General features: G+C 34.1%; 1 protein-coding gene across 1 annotated transcript in view; it reads right to left on the reverse strand.

The window, feature by feature from the left end:
* Positions 1-24,255, reverse strand: part of arhgap15 (Rho GTPase activating protein 15) — a 168,325-nt gene that overhangs the window by 28,056 nt on the left and 116,014 nt on the right. The window contains exon 12 of the mRNA XM_066687728.1: positions 15,521-15,655. Coding sequence (XP_066543825.1) covers positions 15,521-15,655 — 135 coding nt within the window. The remainder of the gene's footprint in view (positions 1-15,520; positions 15,656-24,255) is intronic.

Consider the following 24,255-nt stretch of genomic DNA (forward strand, 5'->3'; position numbering starts at 1 on the left):
CTTCTTTTTCCTCCATTTATAATTGCTATTATAAGATATGTAAATAATCTCTGAGCAATTTATAACGAATGCTTTAGATTGAGACCAGAGACACAGCAGCGAAAGAGCACAGGGAAAAGCTCACCGAATTGTTCATGCACCTACAGTCTGCAGAGCTGTTACGAACAGAGATGACAGATGAGGTTCTTTTGAGGTAGAAAAATGCTTTTGAACAAAGACATAATTCAGTGTCTCTGTTAAACTTTGTAAGCCGTATTAAGGAAACAGAACTAGTGGTTCAAAAAAATGTTTTTGTTGTTTTTTTCATTTATGTCAGCATACAATTAGTTTACATTGATATGAAATATTCAGATTATCAGTTGGCTATAAGAACACCTTGTGAACATCAAGACATGTGTCAATCAGATGAGATAATCTACATGTAATCTACATGTACTTAAGTATAACAAGAAAATAACTCAATGGTAAAACTATCAACTTGGTGTTGTAATGCAATGGCTCTTCGGATGATGCCTACCAAATTTCGAATAGAAACCATTTGAAATATGAGCTACGTATCTGCAAATTACATTGTTGCCATTTTATAACTTTATCACAGTAGCTTATGCTGTGGGTATAAAAGTGGGTTTGGTTTTTTGATGTTTCTTTTTTTCTGTTCAATTATCAGCCTCCTACCTTGGATTTATTACTTGATTTCTTAGCAGACCTCATCCAGGGTGACTTACAATTGTTATAAGATATCAATTTATTTTTTACATTTTACCCATTTATACACCTGGGCATTTATTGGAGCAATCTAGGTAAAGGACCTTGCTCAAGGGTACAACAGCAGTGCCCCCACCTGGGATTGAACCCACAACCCTGTGCTCAAGAGTCCAGAGGCCTAACCACTACTTCACACTACTGCCCGTAACATTGGAACACATTTATTTAAAAAAATTAAATTGTAGACCTTCAAGGTGTTTTCCTTTCATCCAATCAGTGAGCACACATATATCTCAAATATGTTCTGTGTGCCTTCTTTAGTATCTGCTTTATAATCAGATGTGTGCCATCATGCCAATCACTCATGTTGCATCACTGCTATTGACTGTGAGCCTACATTACAAGCTCATGCCCCACCACTTAAATATGCATTGCTACAGCACGTGTTAATGCATGTCTTAATTGTCTGAGAATATCCTGTTAAAATACATTTGCTAATGACACGCAAATAGTGTGTACTTTATGTATTGTTTGCACTTGTCAGTTGTGTTTACTGAGACAGTTCCCCACAGTGTACATGATGGTTTTCATTATTTTGATTGGGTATTTGTTTATATCGTTATAGCTCTGATCAGTTCACACGCCTCTCTATTATCTACATGCCTTATATCTAGAGCTTTTATCCTGTATTGTATCAAAAGGAAACGCGTACAATCTACTTCTAATCATATTCAGTTGGAATCAAAGAAGCTCGTACTGTTGTCCTTAAAATGTATGATCAAGGAACTATGGACTTTTATATGACATACAATTATGCTGATTGTATTTGGTATGGTATTGAAAAATCATTTTGTCACCTAATAGAACAGGACATGAAGGATTAAAAGTCACAACCTAACAAAATGTGTAACTGTCTTGAAGTAAAAATTCTCAGGCAAATGTGTTTAAGACAGAAAAATACATTGACATGAATACAAGTTTTCAAATGATAAGAAAGAAGTATCTTAATTCTCAGTCATTTAAAACTAAGCCATCTTATCGTGTCTATGGGGTATTTTTTATACACAGATATATCTTAAGTGGGTAAAAATGTCCCCATGAAAAAACAAGAAAAAAAACTATACGAATTATAAAACAGGTTTTATTCAATTTCACTCAAATGTCTTCAAAAATATATTTCCCTAGCATTACCACTACACCTTTAACGCTATTTGACTTACTTATGTCATAGTTCCCTGAGCACTGGTGCATCCTCCTGATAAGTAGGCCTACCAATATCAACCACAAACCAGAACACAGAAGCAGCAAACAACAATATATTTTAAGTTTGATAAGAATAATGTATCCTGATGGCAAAAACAAAAAGAGGTCTATTACAATGTTTGCATAGTTAGAAAAATGTGGCATCAGCAGGCTAAGTTTCAATGATTTAGTATCTGGCTTGACAATTAAAACTACTGTAGCTGCAGTTTCTCCTGGGTATTATAAAAAACTACACATTCAAGCATTCTGATACAAATATTTAATTATGCAATCTCAAATATCATAATCAGTACATTCCTTAAAACAAGCACACACAAACCCTCCCCCCATTAATAATATAACATTTACTTAAAACATCACCTATTTATCGAGGATTTCTGCCTATCAGTACAGATGATAGTATGACGATTCATCTGAATATAATCAAATGCTTGGAAAGTGAAAATATCCTGAAACCTATGACACATTTTCACGAGCAGTAGAATTAACCAGCTTTACCTCTATGATCCATGGAGGTAGTAGCAATAAGGTATCAATGCCTGGACCATAACAAACCATTTCTGCTACATCTTTCAGGTTCAAATCATAAGCATTTATCACACACATAACAACAATACAGATGTTCTGAAAAACATTCCAACTCCTCAAGATATCAAATGCTAATCCAACGAGGATGCGAATGCAAAGTATATTCACTATAAAGCAAATGCCTTTCAAAAAAGGCCACCACATTCACTGTTGAATTACACTAGGTAGACAAATCAATTACTATCTGTCTATCTATTCAAGCATGTGATTTTATATTTCAATATACATCTTAATGAACAACTGCAGACAAACCACTACTTCAAGTCTCCTTCCTCAGCTGTATGGCAGTCTTAAACAGTATCCAACTAATACACATTCTCACATCTAAAAGGCTCTTGATATGATCCCATTACAAAGAATAAAACTTTTTTTTGTTTAAATAAAGCCTTCTGTATAACCTTGTCGGCTGGATTAGTTTGCCAATATTAAAGTCCCATCAAGGCAAATATTAGCAAAGTGCAAATAATCTTGCAGGTTGTGATTAAGATTTTAAATGTATCCTTTTTCTGCTTTTAGTTAATGAAAAACAAAGTCTTGGAGGATCTAAGTTGTAATTTATTAAACATGAAAAGCTCCTTGATGAAATATAGAAATGAGATATATTTTGCATTTCAAAGATTTAAGCTGACAACTTACTTGCATGCAAATGAGGGTGAGATTTGTAAAAATATTTGAAGCAAAATTATTTCTGAATGCACTTATTACAATAATGTGGCACACAGATAAGAGGAACACACGGCATTAAAAGGCATTCATTTCTCCAAAGTGCTGAAATTAGTTTCTTTCTGCCATTGTGTATTAACGTTCCTCTTCGGAAGCACTGCATATTAAAGAAATGCACAGAATTAGTAATAAATTTGTTAATTACAAATTTAAGAAGCGCTACTGTGTTGTTTTCCCAATATGTTTTTTTCTTAATTCAAAAGCAGAATTGCTAATGCATTATTAAATCATTTATGTGCAAACATTTGAAGCTAAAAAAATTCAGAAGTTTGTCACTTTCATGGGATGTTTATTAGCCAGTGAAGCCGGGCATGTTATACAATATATATATTATCATTTTTTGCTCATCAAATACCCATTTGCTGAATGCAAATTTCTTTGGTCTGAGTGCTTTTCACTTCAATTTAAATGAGTAATAGGATTGACTTGATTAAAATCTGTTTAAGGTTGCTACGGGTAACATTGTAGAGAGGTCAATTCGAAAATAATAGGTCACAGAATTAAGCTTTATAACTTATTTTTTAATGTAATGACAAATATTTGTTAAAATAGGTTTAGAGTGTTTGGTATTAAAGCATACAACTAGTCTTAGCTGTCCTAATGAGTATTATCACTCAAGTTACCAAGAAATGGTATATTACCTTAGACATTTCTGAAGATCTAATGCTAAACTTCCATTTACCAGAAAGGATCTATTAAAATATGTAGAAGACTTTGATACTTTATATATATACTATGCACTTTAAAAGCAATTTGCATATATTTCACTATGTATCCTTTAAGTAATATAAATCAGGATGGGATTTTTACAGGAATGTATTCCTTTGTTTCCATTTGCCTTGTTGTTAGATGTTTTATTAATTAACCAACAACTGGATTAAAGAACATGCTCAAACTGCAGAGAGTGGAGCTACATGTAGAATACTAGGGAGAAAGACATAACCTTTCAAAGTGTATTAAGATGTTTTCAATATTAGAGGACATATATACATACATGTGTGTCTATATTTTTAGGGATACATGTTAGAGAAACTAGGGTAAAGTAAAACAAAATACACAGAATAAAATAAAAGTGTATTCAGCAACTGCCTCGTTTTTGTGCAGATTGTTCTAATTGCAGCATCACAATGGGCTACATTCTGTCATGAACAAGCAAAAACCCTTTTTGTTGTATCTGTTTAAAGGAAAACATATAAACAAATATATTTAAAAAGGTGCCCTGATGCAGGCCCACTTCAACTTTTAAACAAAACGCATTGTGACCATAATATCAGGTACATTGGATTCTAATTTGATGAAGTAATATATATAATAAATGAACAAACAGATACATATTTATGACCACTATAAGTTATTTGTGCAATTGATCAATTACAAAAACAAAAACAGACCCAATTATTCTTCACAATTAGTGAAAAAATAAAAGATCAAGTAGAGGGGATTAGTATGATATGAATCATATTAATCAACAGAACTAGTGCAGTTATCGTTTCCAATCAATTTGAGTAACTCAGAGGAGTTTTTAAGCTGTTTGGATTTTGATCATGTAATACAAATTTAAAAAGAAAAATGTATCACTTGTTACACAGTAATTTAGTCAAATATTTTCTATGCTACGGTCACTTGACATAGTTCAGTCTATCTTATCAAACAAGTATGTGTACATCATAATTAATTGAAAATATAAAAATAATTATTAATATCCTGAAGTATCATGCTTTCACAACCACGTGATTATTATACTTGCTTCCAAAACATGTAAGATATGTTAAATAAATCAAATAATAAAGGTTTCTTCAAAAAACACCTGAATATTATTGTGGGTTAGTTTACAATTCGGAGACCAATTAAACGCAATGGGTAAAACAGACTTATTCCATAGAATGTATAATATTGATTAAATACATATTTATTTTAGTTAATCTTTAGACATTTAAGATTATTCATTTTTTTTCTCAAAAATATTAGACTAATTCTTTTACATTTTACATAACTAACATGTTACTTGGCCTAACCTTTACCCTTACAATTTGCAAATTACCCTCAGTGCAATTTAGTTCCCAGGCAGCTTGATTTCCATTGCAGTGGCTGAATATTTTGAAGTGAATACCATTTACAAAGTAATTAGTTTTATGCAAACTAGAGGGGAAGATGAAAGAAAAATCTTTATAAATTATGAATCGTGTTATAACTTATCTGGGTGCTTATCGTCATTTGTGATGAGTGAACGTACCTTCCTTAATTAAAGATGCAGACTTATAGTTCTCAGGGCAAGAGATTGTTTGCTTCAGACTCCTCAGGTAGCAAAAGTAGCAGACAGGCTTTTTAGCAGCAAGTGGCCTTTGTACTTTCATGCCTGAATCAGTCAAGTTGTGTTACTCTTCAGGTCTTATACAGGGATGAAATATATTTTGAATGTTGCATTAGGAGGGGGTATGCTTAGGGACAAAACATGTACCTTTTACGTAACTGGAAATTTGTGGATTTAAAAAAAGTCGTTCACAGCATCAGATCTCCGTGCTTAACAGCGAACTCCTCCAAACATTTACTCATTGAGTAGAAACACTTGCAGCCTGCTGCCCCTGGCTCTCTGTGAGAATGTTAGTTAGCAATACTCATAAAAACTCAATTCATCAACATGAGCATAATTTGCTCTGAACAGAAAGCTCACAAAAGGGTGAGCTTGTCAGCGAGACAGGTGGCTTGAGATCTCTCTCTGATACTGAACGATATGAATAATAGATTCTGGTAAATGTATGCCAGGACCCGGGCTGTAAACACAGCTGCTTCCCTTCCCGTCCAAAATAACAGCTTGGCAGGACGAGAAGCAGAGACTCAGCTCCACCTGAGGACTCGGGACTATTAACTAATCGAATGCAGAGGCTAAATGAGAAGGAAAAAAAAAAAAAACAAGACAGAGGTATTGGTTTAAAAGCTCTTTGAGGAACTTTCTGGAACAACACAGCAGCACCAAACAGAACATGACAAACGGGGAAATATCACGGCACAGTTTAGCATAATATGTGAACATGTTGGAAATGAAGCATAGGATGAGAGTGTGTTTAAAAATCAAATGATGTCAAACAAACAAAGGCGATCGCTTGTTCTCTGTCTGTAAACACTGACACGGCTTTGTTACGTAATCCTTCAGCTCATGCAGAATATTTACCCTTAACTTTACACATCCATGTTCGTTGAGTAATAGAATAATCAGGGCTGTATTAAGACACTGGGGTTATTTAAATGTTGTATAGCAGTGAAATCAAAAACAGGCAGAGACATTTGTAGTAGTATATTACAGTTTTAAAGTAGCAAGTCCAATAACCTGTTGATTTATTATACCTAAACTGTTTCTTAAATAAAGTGATACTATATTTGTTAGACTAATGAAAATAATCTTTTAGTAATTTTATTTTTTTCCCCCCATAATTGTACAGACTGAAACCATTACCATGGTATAGGGGATCTGACAGATCCATCAATCAGCACTAATATAATTTGATGTTGAACCTTTTTCTTGTATTCTGTATCACTGTTATGCCTGTTATGAACCTCGGAAGGAAATGCAACAGTTAAAAACACAAATGAACCACTTTTAGAAACTGCATTTAAACAAAAAACACAAGTAGATAAAGCATCAGTTATTATTTTAGTTAATCAACTCAAAACAGGTGCAAGGTACATTATTATCCTCTAAAGTGATCAAGAACAAGTATTTCTAGGTGTGTTGTTTCATATGGGTACAGGGCATATTTCACAGAACAGAGCATTCACTCTTTGAGTCAGGAAAACAAAAGACATGATATTCAACATTGTACACAATTTGTAATGCTGATGTCATCTTTTAGCGCCAGCCTGCAAAGCAAGCTTTCTTATACCATTGTTGGCTGTTTCTTTCTGCTTGTGATGACTCCCAAGCTGGAGTTTAGGAAGATTTTGCCCAGCAGAAGGTAATTAATTCTTCAATTAAAATGTTGTTAAACATTTTTAATGAGTAATGGGCACTTGGGAATTTGGTATAAAAGTATCTTTAACCAGGGAAAGAAAACATGGATATTTCACAGTTAGCTTCCGAAAATCTGCCTAATGACCCAATTTTAAAATACTTTACTGGAATAAAAAAAAGAATCATTACAAAAAAAAAAAAGAAGACATTTCAGTTGACATAGAAGCAATATCTAATTTATCTCAGGTGATTATTTTATTGCCTAATATTTTATTTTTTTATTCTCCAAATTAGGGCGAGATTACTCTCACAATAACTTACAATACACTGCTGTACTCATCAGAAGGCAAATGAATGTATTCCCAATTTGACAGATTTAATTAATTGTGGAAAAAAAAAATCTGTTGCAGAGAGCACAATTTTATATTAAATTACAATCCGGATGCTCATTTTCAATCAGAGATTCCATCTACTTACTATAATTAAAGTTGCATGTGTTACCAAACAACTTCAGTTCCTAGTGTAATGATTTAGTGTTGCCTCATGGTCTAGCCCCTAAATAGGGCTTATGACTATTTAAAGAGCTCTGTGAATACACCCAAAGTGCAGTGCATTAGAGCAAGTTCATTCTATAGATCACTCCTCTCTGGTAATGCTTCAGAGTGATCGTGCAACTGTAGTTCATTATAGAAAGCGCACACCATGGGTTCCTGGCATTACTGTCTCAATTAGTGACTTGTAAATGTGTTGCTTGCTTAATCACCCAAAAACTGGCCCCTAGGACCTTCACTAATGCAACCCCATTAAAAGGGCCATCAAAACAAAAGATCTGCTTCTAATGACAATAATCTTTCACTGCTGTCACTAAAAAGCCAAACTTGTGTCTTAAATGAGGAATGATGAATGACTGTGGGCCACAATGTCAAAAAGCTTTATTACTCATGATAAATGCAAGTGGGGTACACTGCCTAGTTGCCATTCAAGGGCTTGTCCAGAATTTTTTCCAGGGAATTTCTCATATCTTAACCTAATTCTTTTAAAATCAACTGTTCATTCATGCCAGTGATGCCAGAAGGAAAGAAGAAGGAAAAAAGAAGCATAGAATTATACAAACATATTAATTAACACAATTAATGCCTGTTTTCTGTCACCCCTCAAGGCAGTCACAACTTGGCTCCATACTGACTCCTTATGGGAGAGGTGAAGCTAAAATAACCATGGCAAAAAAGTCTGCAAATACACGCACTACAAAAGAGCAAGACATCCAGACGAGAGCTAAGACATGGCTGAGATTCATACCCCCTTCCCCTAAGCTATCACTAACCTGAGCCGTAAAAAGAGTGACGTTCATGCCAGTAATGATTAGGATACAGAAAGTGGCGGCACAGCTTAAGTGCAGAAACGAGACAGAGAGCAATGCTCAGCCATTATGTTTTTTTTTTTTTTTTTTTTAGCAGAGGTATGGAATACTGAAACAGATAAACCCAGAGCACCATATTCTTATTAATTCTATGTAGAAAAATACAATTCCCAAATGGCATGCTATATTTAAAAAGCCTCACTTGAATTCTCTTATGTACAGGCTTACAGGGATACAATACATTGATTTGATACTTAAGGAATATGCTCATGAAAGACCCTCCACTGGGTCTGTAACTTTGCTGCATAGTCAAGTGCTTTCAATGACAGGTAATAAAGCAAGCTTTTTAATTGCAATAAAACTAATGCAGACTTTATTCCATTAGGCATAAATAATTTGCCCACTTGGGTATGTGCATTCCAAATTACTTATTCTTTTTGTATTCTAAATTACCTATTCTTTGTGATGTTTCTTTTACTGATTAGCAGATATGCAGCTAGCCATTAGCTTTTTCAGGTCTTTGTATTAATGTATGTTATTTCTGTATAACTTAGAATGAAATACAGAACAGACTGGGAACAAATACAAAGCCAAATAATGTACACAGTTTTTTCTGTCTGTGTGTGGAATGTTTTCTGAAGATGACATCAGAGTCATTGGCTCTTCCTTTGTCATTCTTCTGATATTTTCCTATTGACATTGAACCAAGCCAGACTTTTTTATAACTATGCAGATGTTTCTTCTGAAGAAGTCTGCATGACTTTAAATCTTGGGAAAAGGGCAAGCAATAACATATTACATTACAATAGCAAAATACCCATTCTTTTAAAAATAATAGCAATACATGCAGTGGTCAGTTTTCAAAACGCTGTTACAACTTCAATAGTTAACTCTCAAAAAGATAAAAGAAAAAAGAAAAACAACACCCATGAATGTTGCGACATTAACACTTTGGCCGTTTTGTTACATTTTGCCTCCAATATGACAAGTCTCGGGGGAGGGAAGATAATATCATCCAAAATAGAAGAATATTTAAGTGTGGTTTAGAGTCTCGTTGAATTTGTCATCGTGATACTGTTAATTGTTGGTGTTAATGTTTCACAGTAATGTCTCAAATGGAGAATAACGAAGACATACGTTGTTTTGCCGATATACTTTGCTGACATAAATGCTTCTGCTTTATTAAAGAAAGGCTGAGATATTAACCCTTGTTTAGTCGTTTTCAGATGCAAACATTTCCTGAGAAAGCTTTCATATTTTCTAACAGACTTTGTTTCAGGACTTAGGTGAAAGATAAAGGAAAACTGCTTTAGTTTAATCTTCAGGAAGTATACCTAGAATAGACACAATTGCTTAAAACACCTGTTAAAGACCAAAAAGTCCTTTCTCTGGATTCCAGTTAAAGATGACTATCCCTTTAAATACAAGACAGTCAACTTGCCATACGCCAGCGTCCTCAGCAGTGTATGAAGGGAGAATATTGCAGGTGAAGCTAATTATACCACCTGCTATGATGAGGTCTTACAGTACTAATTAAATGCCTAAACTATCAAGACTGTAACTGATCAGCATATTTGTACATGTGTATAATAACTGACAGTAACCAGCTAGAACAACAGGAGTATTTGCTGTGAACTGACTTATCTTTGGCCTACTTTTAGCATGTAGATAAGAATCACAGATACCCAGGATTACTGTCATTAAGTCCTGCAGTATGGCATCATACAACAGGGGAAAGGAAAATCATTTGTATGTTTACCTCTTGTCTTTTATCTTCTTGAACTACTTCAAAGATTACATTTCTATTTAGTTCAGGACAAAATGCTTCCTAAAAGTTCTCCTGCAACATGTACAGTTAAAAAAATTAATATTGAATATTGACCTTTTGTATTACTGGCAAAACAAGGCACTGATGCTGGGAAAGCTCCTCATGTGAAGGAGTGGTGCCTTTATTTTTTAATGATTTTTTTGTGCATACTCAAAATGTTGGTTAATGCTCAGAGAGTGATGCTCTTTAGGACTTTGTACAATAAACCTTTATGCATTAATATCACTTACATAAAAGGCTATGTAATACCTTTTAAACATGGAAATACAAGGTATAGGTGCAATGAGGAAAATTCACTGAAGAATGTTTCAATTGGAAATGTGAAATGTGAAAATAGAAATTAAGCAAGCATGCTACATTAAAATTGAAAACATTTAACTATTAATCATAGATTTATGTTACTAAAAACATATGAATACAGTTTTCAATTTGTAGCATTGCTGCTGGAAACAGCAAATGAATCCCAAAGTCAGACATTTGTGGAACTGGTCTTTAGTCCATCAGATGGCCTGTATTGATGTAAAACTGAAATTGGGACAACTGTTTTTTTCCCTGCAGACGGCTGACTGCTGACTGCTGCTCATTCACAGAAACTTATCTGGAACCTGAGAGACTATACAGATGGTACCCCCCTGATTCCAGAGCTCGGAAATCAAGTTGAAGTCTTAAATAGAATAATTTATTAATGAACCGTAAGATATCTGTGTCAGTCAGACTAACTTTGTTGTATGTCACTGTCCATTAAAGATGCATCAAAAAGACTGGTGCACGGAAGCTCATCTGGTGAAAACCTTTGCCTAGAGTTCAAATCCAGGCTTTGCCACTCACCAACCATAGAGTCCCCAGTGATGAAATTGGTCCACAAAATAATGAGGGTTGGGGAGGTGGTGGTGGCGGGGGGGTTCAATGCCGAGATCCTCAGCTTGCTGTTGAACAGTGACCCCTCTTGTTTGTAAGACCATTATAGAATTGAACATGCAGGAGGTGTTTCTGTCTTGCAGTTGAAAGCCATACTCTTTGGTTTCATTTACACATTAATAGAGTGAGAAAACAATACTACCTACTGTTACTACTTCTACTGCTACCACTAATAATAATAATTTAAAGAAGTCTAATCAGATTTTCAATTGCGATATCTCTAAGTTCATACACGTCTTCTAGAAAAGGAAACTTTTATCAACAGTTGTAAAGGCTACACCTGAAATCCATGCAAACCTAGTTCACGACAGCCGATGATATCAGTTATTGTGCAAGGCTGAACAAAAGCACGGCTGGAAACATTTACATAGCTCACATTTTATTATGAATGGGGTGATCTGCATTTCTAAGGAGAACTTCGCGGTCTAAAATGCTAAAAGAAAAATACGCTTCCCTCTTCCCTCTAAAAGAAAATTCCGTTCCCCGCCATGGTATTTTGGTCAGACCTGTCAGCAAATTCAATGTACGTATATTTTACAAGGTGCCTAGGAAAAGATGAATGTGTAACAATAGTTTTAAACAAAAGATTGAAAGTGTGATGATGTTTTCTTTGAATTGGTTATTGAAAATGATGGGAATAACCACTATTTAAAAATACTCCATGTGCACATTTCAGGAATTCAAATGGGCACAGCCAACATGTGCTCTAATGTGTTTACAAAAGGTGACAAGTGACACACGTGACATATTCACATTACAACAAAAATGATCTTATTTTGATGTGGTAGTCTGAGCTTTAATGTGATATAACCTCTGATGAAATGTACAATGGGTAAGTCAATTGATCTAAAGCCAGTCACAAAAGCAAGTTTATGAGAGAGACAGATGAGAAGTGATGTAGCAGTAAGACATGTAATATGTATCTACAGTGTTCTTGGCCCAGATTACTTAACTAATGGAGAAAGGGTCAGGAATATGGTAAGCTTTCACTAATAGCTGTAGATTTGTACATAATGTGCATCATGTGTAGGAATCTAAGACAGTGCTGTAGGAATTAATACATGTTTAGATAGAATAGATGCTTACATATTCTCACATGCAATTCAACTGATAAAGCATGACGGATACATTGTGTGGCTTTGGTAGTGAAACACTATCTGCATCACACTGAAGCAAAGTAGGTTCTCAATAAAGACATTTTTAAACTCATAGTTCAACTTTGAAAAGTCTATTTTGATTAGAAATTCTAGGTCTTTTAAACACATGAATCTAAAGTATGCATCTGAAACACAGTAACAGTAAGTTATTTGGACTTCTGCCAAAATTCAAGTTTTGTCAATCAAACTATAACATGAATTGTCAAATAATGCACAATGCACAGCACATACTTAGCTTTGAGCATTGTGGTTTTATATTGCTCTACCAGCACAACAAAAGTTCCTCAAGATTCCTTTTTAGGAGAAAAAATATAACAAGCATGTAGCAAAATAAGTGAACAACCAAGATTATTTATGCAAACAGTAAAAAGAAGATTGCTTATTTAACACTTTTTTCTCTTTGCTAAGCTCAACATCATCCATATCAAGTAATGCCAGGCTGTGGTGTACTCCTTAATTCAACACACAACAGACAAACTGTTTATTCCTATCATGAGGAAAATTTGGATAATGTGAACCGAACATTGCTCTTCAAGGTAAGCATACCCAATGACAAATACGAATGTGACAGCAGCTGTAGCATCTACATCAGTGTCATCCCAAACAGCCTGTAAGTAGTTGGATGCATCTATGCCTACCCAGATTAATCTATGTATTGCTTCAGTGCCGGAGGAGAAGGGCTGTTTAACACAGCCTGCCTTTTTGACCACAGGGGAAGCTGTCAATTGTCCAGATAGTTCTGGTAATTTAAAAGTGTGATTTTTCAAGTGCTAGAATTGTGGCAAAGCTAACATATTCAGAGTAAATTTACATGTGCTTCTTATGTTTCCCCAAAATTAATTATGGATACTACTCCAGTGTGTTTAGTTTACTTTCCTAAAACTCCAATTCTAGTACGTATAATCTCAGAGTAAGGATGTTTATGTAATGAAAAGTCAAATAAGTGTAACCAACGCTGAATGTACCATAAAGCACTCAAAGCCTTTTATGTATGCCATTACTCATACAACTTTAAAACAAACAGAAACGTTCAACTTTAAAACCTTTCCAAGTTTTAGGACCAAGCATTAACATACTGTGATATTTCCTTAATTTTGTTCACAGTTTTTGTTTGTTTGTTTTTAAAAGTGAAAGTTGTTTGTTGGAGGGGCCTATAGATAAATACTGAGATCTTAATATTAGTGTTTTTAAATGTAGAAATGCAAATGCTTTGTATTACTAATAAAACATGCTAATCAATAAAGCATTCACTTAGAAAACATCATATGTCACCTGTAATCAAATACACAAAAACCCACATCAAAGCTGACATAAGAAATTGTTTTGCAGGACTGCTGTTCAGCCTCAATATGGCATAGACTCTTCATGTGGAGATCAGAGAAAGTATTACAAGCTGAATAATGAAAAACTAGAATTAAACCTTAATAAAATTGGTCCATATTTTTCAAGCTTATATATTTCACAGTGGACTAAAACTGTACTATACAAATAAATTACTGTCACAATTTCTAAACTGCACAAATACAATACACATGACATGTACCACAATGCTGATTTATAGTTGGTGTCCAGAAAATTAATTGCAAGGCACAACAATCAATCACTGTCTTTAAAAATATTTCTAAACTATTCACTAAACAAATGTGGAACCTCTGCTGAGAATAAATACATAAATATCGCAAACAGTGCAATCATTTCAGAAAGTTTTAGACTTTTAAGTATCAATTTAAGCAAAGTATCTTGTCACTATAGTGAAATATTGTAATATTGTATTGGAGTAAGTTGATTTGTTTGTTGTGAAGAAATGCATCTTAAACTTAAAAAAACAAACAAACAAACAAAAAAAACTATATATATATATTTTTTTTTTTCCAATATGCTGTGGAATACACACTTGATATGTATTTACTAAAAGGTGTAAAATCAAAAGGGTCTTTCTTTCTATGGAGTTCTATGGTGTTTTCAAAATAATTTATCTTGATTTGATATGGTGTGATTATCATCTTTGCAAAATGTTCTCTGAAGTTCTTAGAGAAGATAAAATGTCATATTCCTGCCCGAATTATTTAGTGTAAAAACTGTATCTAAAATTCTACTCCATATAGAAAAGTAATTGGCACTTGTTCTCTTTCTCAGTCCATGAATAGTATGCCTCCTAATGGATTTTATGTGAAGCAGCAAGACTTTCAAGGTGGAAATTGGTGACTATTTCACTGAGCAAAGGAAAGATCAGACACTTCTTAAACAGAATACGCTAAATACAAAAAAGCTTAAAAGAAGACAGAGTATTGCATAAATATTTTAACATATAAGCAAATGGTTATTAATTATTCTCATGAAAGGCATAATTTAGACTTGAATTTACCAAAAAACAATGCACATCTGCTTATAATGAAAATATGTATAGAGATATGTTCATTTGATCAAATCTATATCATATTATAGTGTAAATATTAATGTTCAAAATATATATTTGTAAGTATTATTATTATTATTCAGTTTGACTGGACACTTATTAAAATATTAAACAATAACACATTATTTGTATCCTGGTAAGTTCACAAAGCCACAAGTCAGATTGCTTCATAGGTGGGCTGCTGATTTTAACATCTGTTCAGTAACACTACAACATGCCTGCCTGGGATATATATATATATATATATATATATATATATATATATATATATATATATATGGGTTTGCCAAGCTACAGTTTTAATGGTCAAGGAGTTAACTGTCAGCTTTACATGTTAAACTACATATTGTATACTATAAGAGCATACATTAAGTAACACATTAAAACTGCTGCTTCCACTAGGCTACACCTTTCATTTATCTCAACTTTTGCTCAAAGCTCTACCTTTCTTTTAAATAATAAAAAATAACTATTGAAAATTCAATCCCAATACAATATCAGATAGATTGTAGCCTGATTATAAATGGCTGAAATTGATTCCTGCATTCCCTCTAATTGTCCTTTAAAGTCTGCTTTAAAAGGAGAGATATTTTCAATAGAGAAGAGGCATACTTACTTATTGCCTCAACAAATAGCTCAAAGAAGCGATATGGGAACAGTGGCTCTGGCAGCTCTCGGAAAAACATCTTGAGCGCTCCGGTGACAACGTGGATGTCCTCCCACTGGCTGTCGTCCAAATTCAGCTTCTCTTCTGGGAAAACACGAGGAGAAATGGAACAACTGGTTTTAATGAAACAATTACAAGACACTAATTATTATGTTAATGTTTGCCTACTATCATCAGCAACCGTTAACAGCCTTCTGCACCTAGAGGTTTAGCGCAGTGTGTTTTTTTTCAGGAAGGGGAACATTTTTCAATAGAATGCCATCTGTAGGAATGTGCCTAACTAAATATAAAAGAGACACAAAGAGCTTCTGCCATTGACATAGGATGTCAGGTACATTAATTCCCATAATGCACCAGTAAAGAAATTAGCATCAGGGCAGAAAGTGATTCAAAGCTATTAGTTTTAGAGGCTAAGGGGGGCTGTGTGGTGCAAGACACAGCCGGCTCAAGAGACAGGCCTTGAGGCCTTGCAGAGCCAACATGAGGCATATGCTAAACAAGGCTATTGAAAATGAGCTATTACTTTACACATGTTAGCTTTGCATGTAGAAGGAAATTATGGATAATTGTGCTTTTCTTGTTTCATTATAGTGACAATTACCTAAATAAGACTCAAACTCGGAGAAGGCTAAGATAAACTTCTTAAACAAGTAACAGTCGAATATATTGAAGCATTTGTTTAGAAGTTTAAATATAACCAGTATGTTTGGGATTTTTTATTTTTTTTAACAGCAGTATGATACAAAATACATCACACACCAAATAGCTGACAGATCTCACTAAGCAGACGGAGGCCTGTAGCTTGATATCTTAACATTTATGTTCTCCTAGGCTACTGGTCATTGCATTGTGGCATAGCTTTCAGTAAACAGTTATGTTAAATCTGAAAAAAATGAAGGTACACCAGTGTTATGAGCATTACAGCATGAACAGCTGACGTGCTTCCACTTCTACTGTGCTTTGTAGTGACTGCTTTGTGTACTCACAGTGTACACACAACATTGGGGATAGCAATCAACCCTTTCAGTAACACAGTATTCAAACTATTATGTGTTTCTCTCCCAAGAAAGCTGTGCAATGCTGCAATATTAGACAGACCCCTGTTGGCCTGCATAGGCTTTGCAAAACAATGTTCATTTTCAGCAGATGATAAGAAACAGAATGTACTTATATACCGTATCATAGTCTTATACAATTTTTATAAGTGTAAATATTAAACAGCTTAAAATAAATTGAGAATTTAAACACTTTTCAGAATGTCACAGATATATGAAAATGATACAGAATTATTATATATAATCAGAGGTATCTGAAATCAACAGAGATTATAATATAATATAATATATATATAGATAGATAGACTGAGAGATAGATAGATACACACAATATGTAGACTATAATCATTACTTTAACTGAATGAAAAGTAGTTGTATTGTGTTTTGTATTGCTTTTATTATTAGTTACATAAATTGCATTGTTCAAATGAAATCTATACCTGGAATATATGCACACTATACAAGCACAAGATACATATATATTATTGTATTAACCTAAGTTTGTGATCTTCTTTTAGAAACTACATATATGCAAAGATATAATTAAACAAACAGGTTTTTCCATGTAGAAAAATAACTATACTATCACTTCCATAAAAATTCAATGTTATATAACCTCATAGCTGATAAATGTTACATAATTTCATTAATTAGTTACTAAAATAATTAATTACCCCAATTCTGTTTCATAAATAGGATGTGCAAACATCATTCAGTGATTGTACACATATTAAATATATAACAGAAATACAATGTAAAGTTATTTCTGAAGAGAACATCCCATATTCTGTTTAGTTTAAATAACACTAAAGAAAACACTCAAATGACAATGCCTGTAGGTCTCTAGATAGTACTTTCAGCAAAGGTCGTAACTTGCAGATCATGTGACAGTGATATCATCTGTTTTGTTTTTTTTGCTATCTCCAAATGCTGCATCATTTTGGCATTTTCAACATCAATCGCAGTAATGCATAATCATAAGATATGCCCTAAAACCAATAACCCAACCGAAGTGGGAAATAATTCCACAGCTTGTAAAGCCTGGAATGTAAAATCATGCAGGGAACAGTTTACGCCTGTAGTCTGTAATATGTATGAAGCACACGCAATTTCACTGCAAAAGAGTCAGCAGGCACATGGTGGGATTGTACCTTAACTATTTGTTTGTATTTCATTTTATAAATGCTCTAGCCACATGACTGCAAAGTGGTGCTAAAAAAATAAACCGCAAAGTAAATTAAAAGGAGTTAGCTTGCGTAAGAAAGGTTTTACTTTGCTGGCATTGAAATTCTTGAGTCAGTTTGATTGAAAAGGAGTCTACGAATGTCCCTTAATTTCGTGACATGGTAGTAATGCAGATTGACTTCATCCTAAAGGGCCAGCTTTGAACACTCAGTACCAAACAATGACATCAAGAACCAGGGGCCTAATGTAGCGTTACTGCCGTTGTAAAGAAAGAGGGGTTTTCATACCAGTGAAGTCTGTCAAATATTTTGATATGTCCCGCTCACCATGGTGCTGTTGCTCCTCCTGTGCGTTCCCTTTACAAAACAATCAAGTTTCTTCTTGATCAAATCACTTTACTCCCTGCCTCCTACCAAACTTTTCATAATAGGCCATCATTCTGTACAGCTGGTATCCTTCCCATGCTAATCCTTCCTGATGTGACTGAAGAAATACGGTTAGGCCATTTGTGTGGGCTTCAGGTTCCCATAATAAGAGCAGCGTGTCCCTGTTGAGCCTCAGCGAGATTTAATATCTTTAATATATTACTGATAATGTAAACACTGCCTAAAACTCACCATTTTCCACTTCCATAACTAATTCACAAAGGCACAGAGCCAGTGGTTACTCCTGAAATACTACTACTACTACTACTACAAAAATAAAACACGATAGAGGTTAAATAAAGTTACATATAATTGTGATTTATCATTCCACTATATGTGGGGGATTAGGAAGCATTCTGTTATTACATGGCACGGTCATGTATTAATTCTTTACTGGTTGCTCTAAAGATGTGTTCCCTTATGTTTCCATGCAGTTTTATGCTATTATTTACACAAAATAACTTTATAGAATCAATTGCAGTATTCACAGGCACTTTTCCTACTATACTGTCATGTAATGTATGTCTGTAACTAAATTAGTAATATTAAAATGGATGGCTTTGCAATGTTAAACAGCACAATGTAAAATCCATAGTTTAAATTTGTATTAAACACATATTTAAAAGATTTCTTTACACAATATGTACCTCTGAATGATCAATTATCACCTTTACAGAACACCTATTGTATATTTCCACACACCTAAATTACAACAAACAAACAAAAGCCAATAGAAACACACTGTTAAACAACTGCATACGTTTTAAGTTTGAAAAGCCAAATACTGTTAAATACTGTTACTGTTTCGAAATGCATTTGATAAAAGTATCTTTACTGATTTAAATTAGAAATGACATATCATTAGAGGTATAAAAATCTATCAAAAACAAATATTTATATAACTTTTCTGAAAATGAAGGCCTACCTGGAGACATTTCTATACTATGGAGGAACTGAACTATAATGAGGGAAACTTTGTACAGTGAACATTTAAAGAAAATTCATATTTATAGAAAATTATTGTGTGAAAGTGGGATTTTTGGAGCTCAATATTAGGGAAGGAAAGTACATGAAAGGAAGGAAATTTGTCTCATTCCTACAGCCTTGCTCCGTGATACAATGGGCAACCAGCCGTTCAATTAGTTTGCGATCTTAGACTGACTACTTGACAGGTCCTGCTAATTGTTAATCCAGTGATAACTATTGCTTCGTATAATTAATCATATTCAACCCCCAAACAAAGGCCCACTTGGGCAACCTGCCGCTCTGGAATGCTCATCAAGCAGGGGTCTCCACAAGAAAGTAGTTATAACCTCATTTCTATATACATTTTCAATATACTCTGTTAATCTTCAGGTTCAAAATGCATTTAATCTTCATTTAGCCTATCTACCTTGATAGTTTAAAAATTAGATTGCATAACGTGTCCCCATTTTTACTGCATGAATAATAGAAATCCCATGGTTGAGGTCTCTCATGTTAATTTAGTATTCCATGAAATTCAGAGGAACAGGTCCAGGGTCAAGTATCATTCATCATTAGATAGAGTGGCATTTTCTCCACTTCATATAGCAGCTGGTAGAATAGAAAGAAAAAGGTATTCTTTGAAAGAACAGAGAACAGAGCACAATTCAGACTCTCAGTGGAGAAGGAGAAGAATAAAAAAAAAACAAGGTGCCACTATGTCAGAATGGTAATGCGTGCAAATGCGGTGATGTCATTCTTTCCTGACCTCAGAAGTCACAAGACAGCCACATTCTTGAAGCTGGATGCCTGGGACAAGGCAATACTGCGTTTCAAAAGAAATGAATTACTTATCCATGACCCATAAGTGAATTTTTGTGCTCCTAAATTATAATTTATATCTGGATTCTATCTTCTTGTTCAGGATTTTACTTGCTAACAAGAACATCTCTTGTTCACTTGAAAAGACCTTCAGGCTAGAATCATTCATAAAGGCCAAATTAGATAATTTTGGAACTTAGACACAGTCCCGAGATTTTTAAACAAAAGCTAGTACTGCCTTGCCCTTTAATGTTGCGAAGTTGTTTTCTTCTCTGTATTTGTTTTCAGATTCTTGGATATTCCATCAGGGATTCCTTACAGAAGTTCCAAGTTCTAAAGTTTCCATGCCGAGAACCTACTTACAAATAAGTTTTTATTGTACCGAGAATGCGCTTACGTCTACTGATGAATATAGTACTGAGTTTAGATGAGAACAATTGTGTTCAAATGTTAATAGATTATAAAAGTGATTAAAGATCTAAAATAAATAGTTTAATCCCTGTTGAGAATAGGAATAGGAATAAATGCTTATTGCTTACAGGTTTAAAGGCAGGTCTACCAGCAATAAAATGAAAGTCAAAATATGGTTATTAAATGTAAACATTAATTTAACAGTTTAATAATTAATGTATGACCCCAGAAAGACCCCAGATCACTCCTATGTTTAAAATAGTGGCTTCAAAATGTCGATTTCATGGTTCTTATGCCTACACTTACAGCTAACACTTAATATTCTGTCAGGGAAGCAAGTACTGTTTTAATACCATAGTTTCTGCAAAAACAATGAATATATCTATGCTTAGAATTTTATGTCTTGAAAGTATTTAAAAATTAAAACAATAAAAATTAAAAAACTATTACCTTATCTAGCAACAGTGGGGAAACAAAACAATGTATTTTTCTCTTTAATTCTGTAGGAAGCTTTTATTGCTTTTGTTTTGTTTGCCTGGGCTATTCTAAGTTCTGAGGGATTTGGACCATTCCCCCAGTAATATCACAAACAATAGATACAATCTAGTTCAGCTATCAAGCTCCCTACAAATGAATCTCCCTCCCAAATAAAATGATACAGTGTTCATCTGTTAGCATTTGACTTTCATAAAGCACTTTGGAGTGATATGGATCTACAGGGATTATATATATCTATATTACAATGTTTTATGCGTCTACAAATAATGTCTTTAACCCATTCTAGAAACAATTCGGGATCTAAGAATTTGCTGGCTTTAGTTTGGTAATACATCTATGACATGATATCCCTTACTCTGGTTCAAACTGCTGGATAGATATAATGAGCAGTCAAGTTAATATTATATGAGTATCTAAACAAAGCGGGGATAAATGTGGGCTTCAATTCTACGGGCAGTGTAAGAACAAGAAAACCTCAAACACGTCAATTTTCATTACACGGGAAATGGGAAGCCCATAGGTCAGAATGCTTTAATAATTAAACAGACATTTTACTGTTTTTCTAAACTTCATTATCACCATTAGAATTAGAAAAAATAAGGAATGGGAATGAGCATTTGACATGTATACCATCCATCTAACCACACATGCAAAAAAGGCGAACAGACTGGTACTGTTAAGATATCGTTTTAATTGAACTTTACGGACTTGGCTTAAACATAAAAAAACTGTATCCAAAACAAAGACCATACAACTGGACCTACTCGCCAAGCCTACAGAAAGGAGAATAAAAGTTAATACCACACACACAAAAACATTAGTGCCAGAACAGTGGGGCTTCTTCCTAATTTGACTTGCCCCACAGGTGGTCAGCAGCTGCAAACGAACAGGTTAGCAAGCTGCCTGCCCTTCTTCATCAGGACAAATATGCTATCTGTACTCGGAGGAACAATATCTAGTGATACTCAGGTCTAAAAATAAGAAATTCATTTTTTGGCAGTGCCTGAGGTAACTCTCCACACCAGGCAGAGACAGTAGCCTTTTTGTCTCAATGTCTGCATATTAAGATGGGGGCTATCTAAATCCCAGTTCACATGATTCAAAGAAAGCCCTGTGTGTCAGTCTGTGGCCAATTCCTTTCTGTCTATTCATTTCAACCCTGCAGGCAGAACTGAAGGCATGTTAAAGCCTATATGCTTGTTTGACTGTCATAAACAATAAATAACTAATTCACAGACTAGTGCTGAAATACCAGTGGTGTTTTATTTATAGTTTCAGAGGCCTGTTTTCAGAACTTGGGCTCTGAAGCAGCAGTGTCCCAGCATAAAAAATTATAATGAGCAGTTTCATCTACTTTTAACTTGGCAGAGCTGCTTTGTTATGTAACTTAAGATCTCTGATAAAAGAGAATACATATCTATCTATCTATCTATCTATCTATCTATCTATCTATCTATCTATCTATCCATCCATCTATATTGATCTATATATATATATATATATCTGTCTATCATAAATAGTTCAAATACCTTTTCAGAAAAAAAAAATTCTAGAACACCTTTTGGTTTTAGAAAAGCGGCAGAACTATATTAATCAAACTTCATGTAACTGAACTTGTATTTGGCAAAGGGTAAGTAGCACAAAGAATAGGATAGTAACATGTAAAAGACCCACATCTTGAAAGCTTTAATTGTTACAAGTGATTAAAACTGTTTGTTCATTGGCATAGTTCATATGATTTAAAAAAAAGTCACTGACTTTTTAGGAGAGATAATAAAATACGAATGAAGGAAGATATAGAGTAAGAAGAAAAAATAATCACATCCTATTATTATATGCATTAGGCTACTACCTTGTAAGATTTCATGCACTTGACATCTTGTGTCTAAACTAGTGTCTTCTTAACCTAAAATAATGTTTATATAGGTCAATTTGTTAACCTTTAGCAGAAAATAGTTTTTGTATTTATGCATGCCAGCTGTTATTAATCAACAGTTTATTCACTGCACCTTCGTCCTAGACTTTGAAATATAAACTTCATTAGAATGTCATTCATCATTATGATGTGTGATAATGTTGCACAGATATGGGTCAAATGATGATTTACAACTTTAATAGCCGTTTTAAAATATACCATTTCACTCACATCATGTGAAGAGTGAGGATATAAAATGATATCAACAATATTACAATTTGTATGATAACACTAATTTTAGAACTTAAATCTTATGTAAAAAATAAGTTTCTACAGGTATATCAGGTCTTTATGCTGACATTATCGTGATGTTTAAGGTAAAATATGCAGACTGCAGGCACATTACTTGAAGCAGGAATAGACACATGGCTTGACTACAACACATTTAAAATTGGCCCACATTTCTACTCAGCTGTCTTAATGCTCACAATTCTCAGAGATCATATTACCAATGGAATTCAGATTTTTGCCCATTTTCTCGCATGTCTTTCTAGGCAGGGGGATATTTTGTAAGACGACTCAAGCTAATTCCATATCATGGATGGATGAAAGTCAGAAAGATTTCTTGGACATTTTCAATCCAGGTCACAATGTAACCAGAGCATTATGTCAGCACACAATTTGGAATCATCTGTGGCTCAAAATCCATCCCACCTTATGGTGACACTAATTCCCCATACATGGTGATTGCTGAGGTACAAGCCAATGCACACACTCGTGTTTACCTTTATCACAATGACCGTAGTTTAAGAAGCATACAGTGTTAAAATGCAGAACGGAGAAGTGAACAAACTGCTCATTTTTTAATACGGTGTAAGAAATGGCGGGCAAAAGGATGCCTTCAAGGTACGGCTCAAATTATTTTGGCAGTGATCTTCACATGGTAACATAGCCTGTTCTCCTTAGGCCCGTGACAATGACTAAGGGATGTCTAAGTACACTATACTGAATGATAAAATTGTTATATAAACATTACTTCTGATTTAATAGCAAAAAAGCTGCGTATTATCTAAGGATTTGGTGTGTTTTTTTAAAATATTAATTCCACGCCTTTATCTGTTTATAAAAGTGCCATCATCTAAATCTGTTTAACATCTTTATTGTTGTTTCACAAGATGGTGACACGCTTATTTGTGACAAAAATGTGTCAGTCTCATTCTGATGTATTACTAGAAATGAACATTTTAATTGGGTCAATGCTTATTACCTCTGACTCATTCTCACTGAGAAGTGCTGTTACACTTGGTACTGCATTTCCAGAGACAAATGCAAAGACATGTAAATGCTGAAGCTGTCCAATACGAGACTTCATTTGGAAACTAGCAATGTTTTCTAAAGACAGCATTTTCT

Source organism: Amia ocellicauda, chromosome 16 (genome assembly GCF_036373705.1).
Source record: "Amia ocellicauda isolate fAmiCal2 chromosome 16, fAmiCal2.hap1, whole genome shotgun sequence".
NCBI classification, from domain to species: domain Eukaryota; kingdom Metazoa; phylum Chordata; class Actinopteri; order Amiiformes; family Amiidae; genus Amia; species Amia ocellicauda.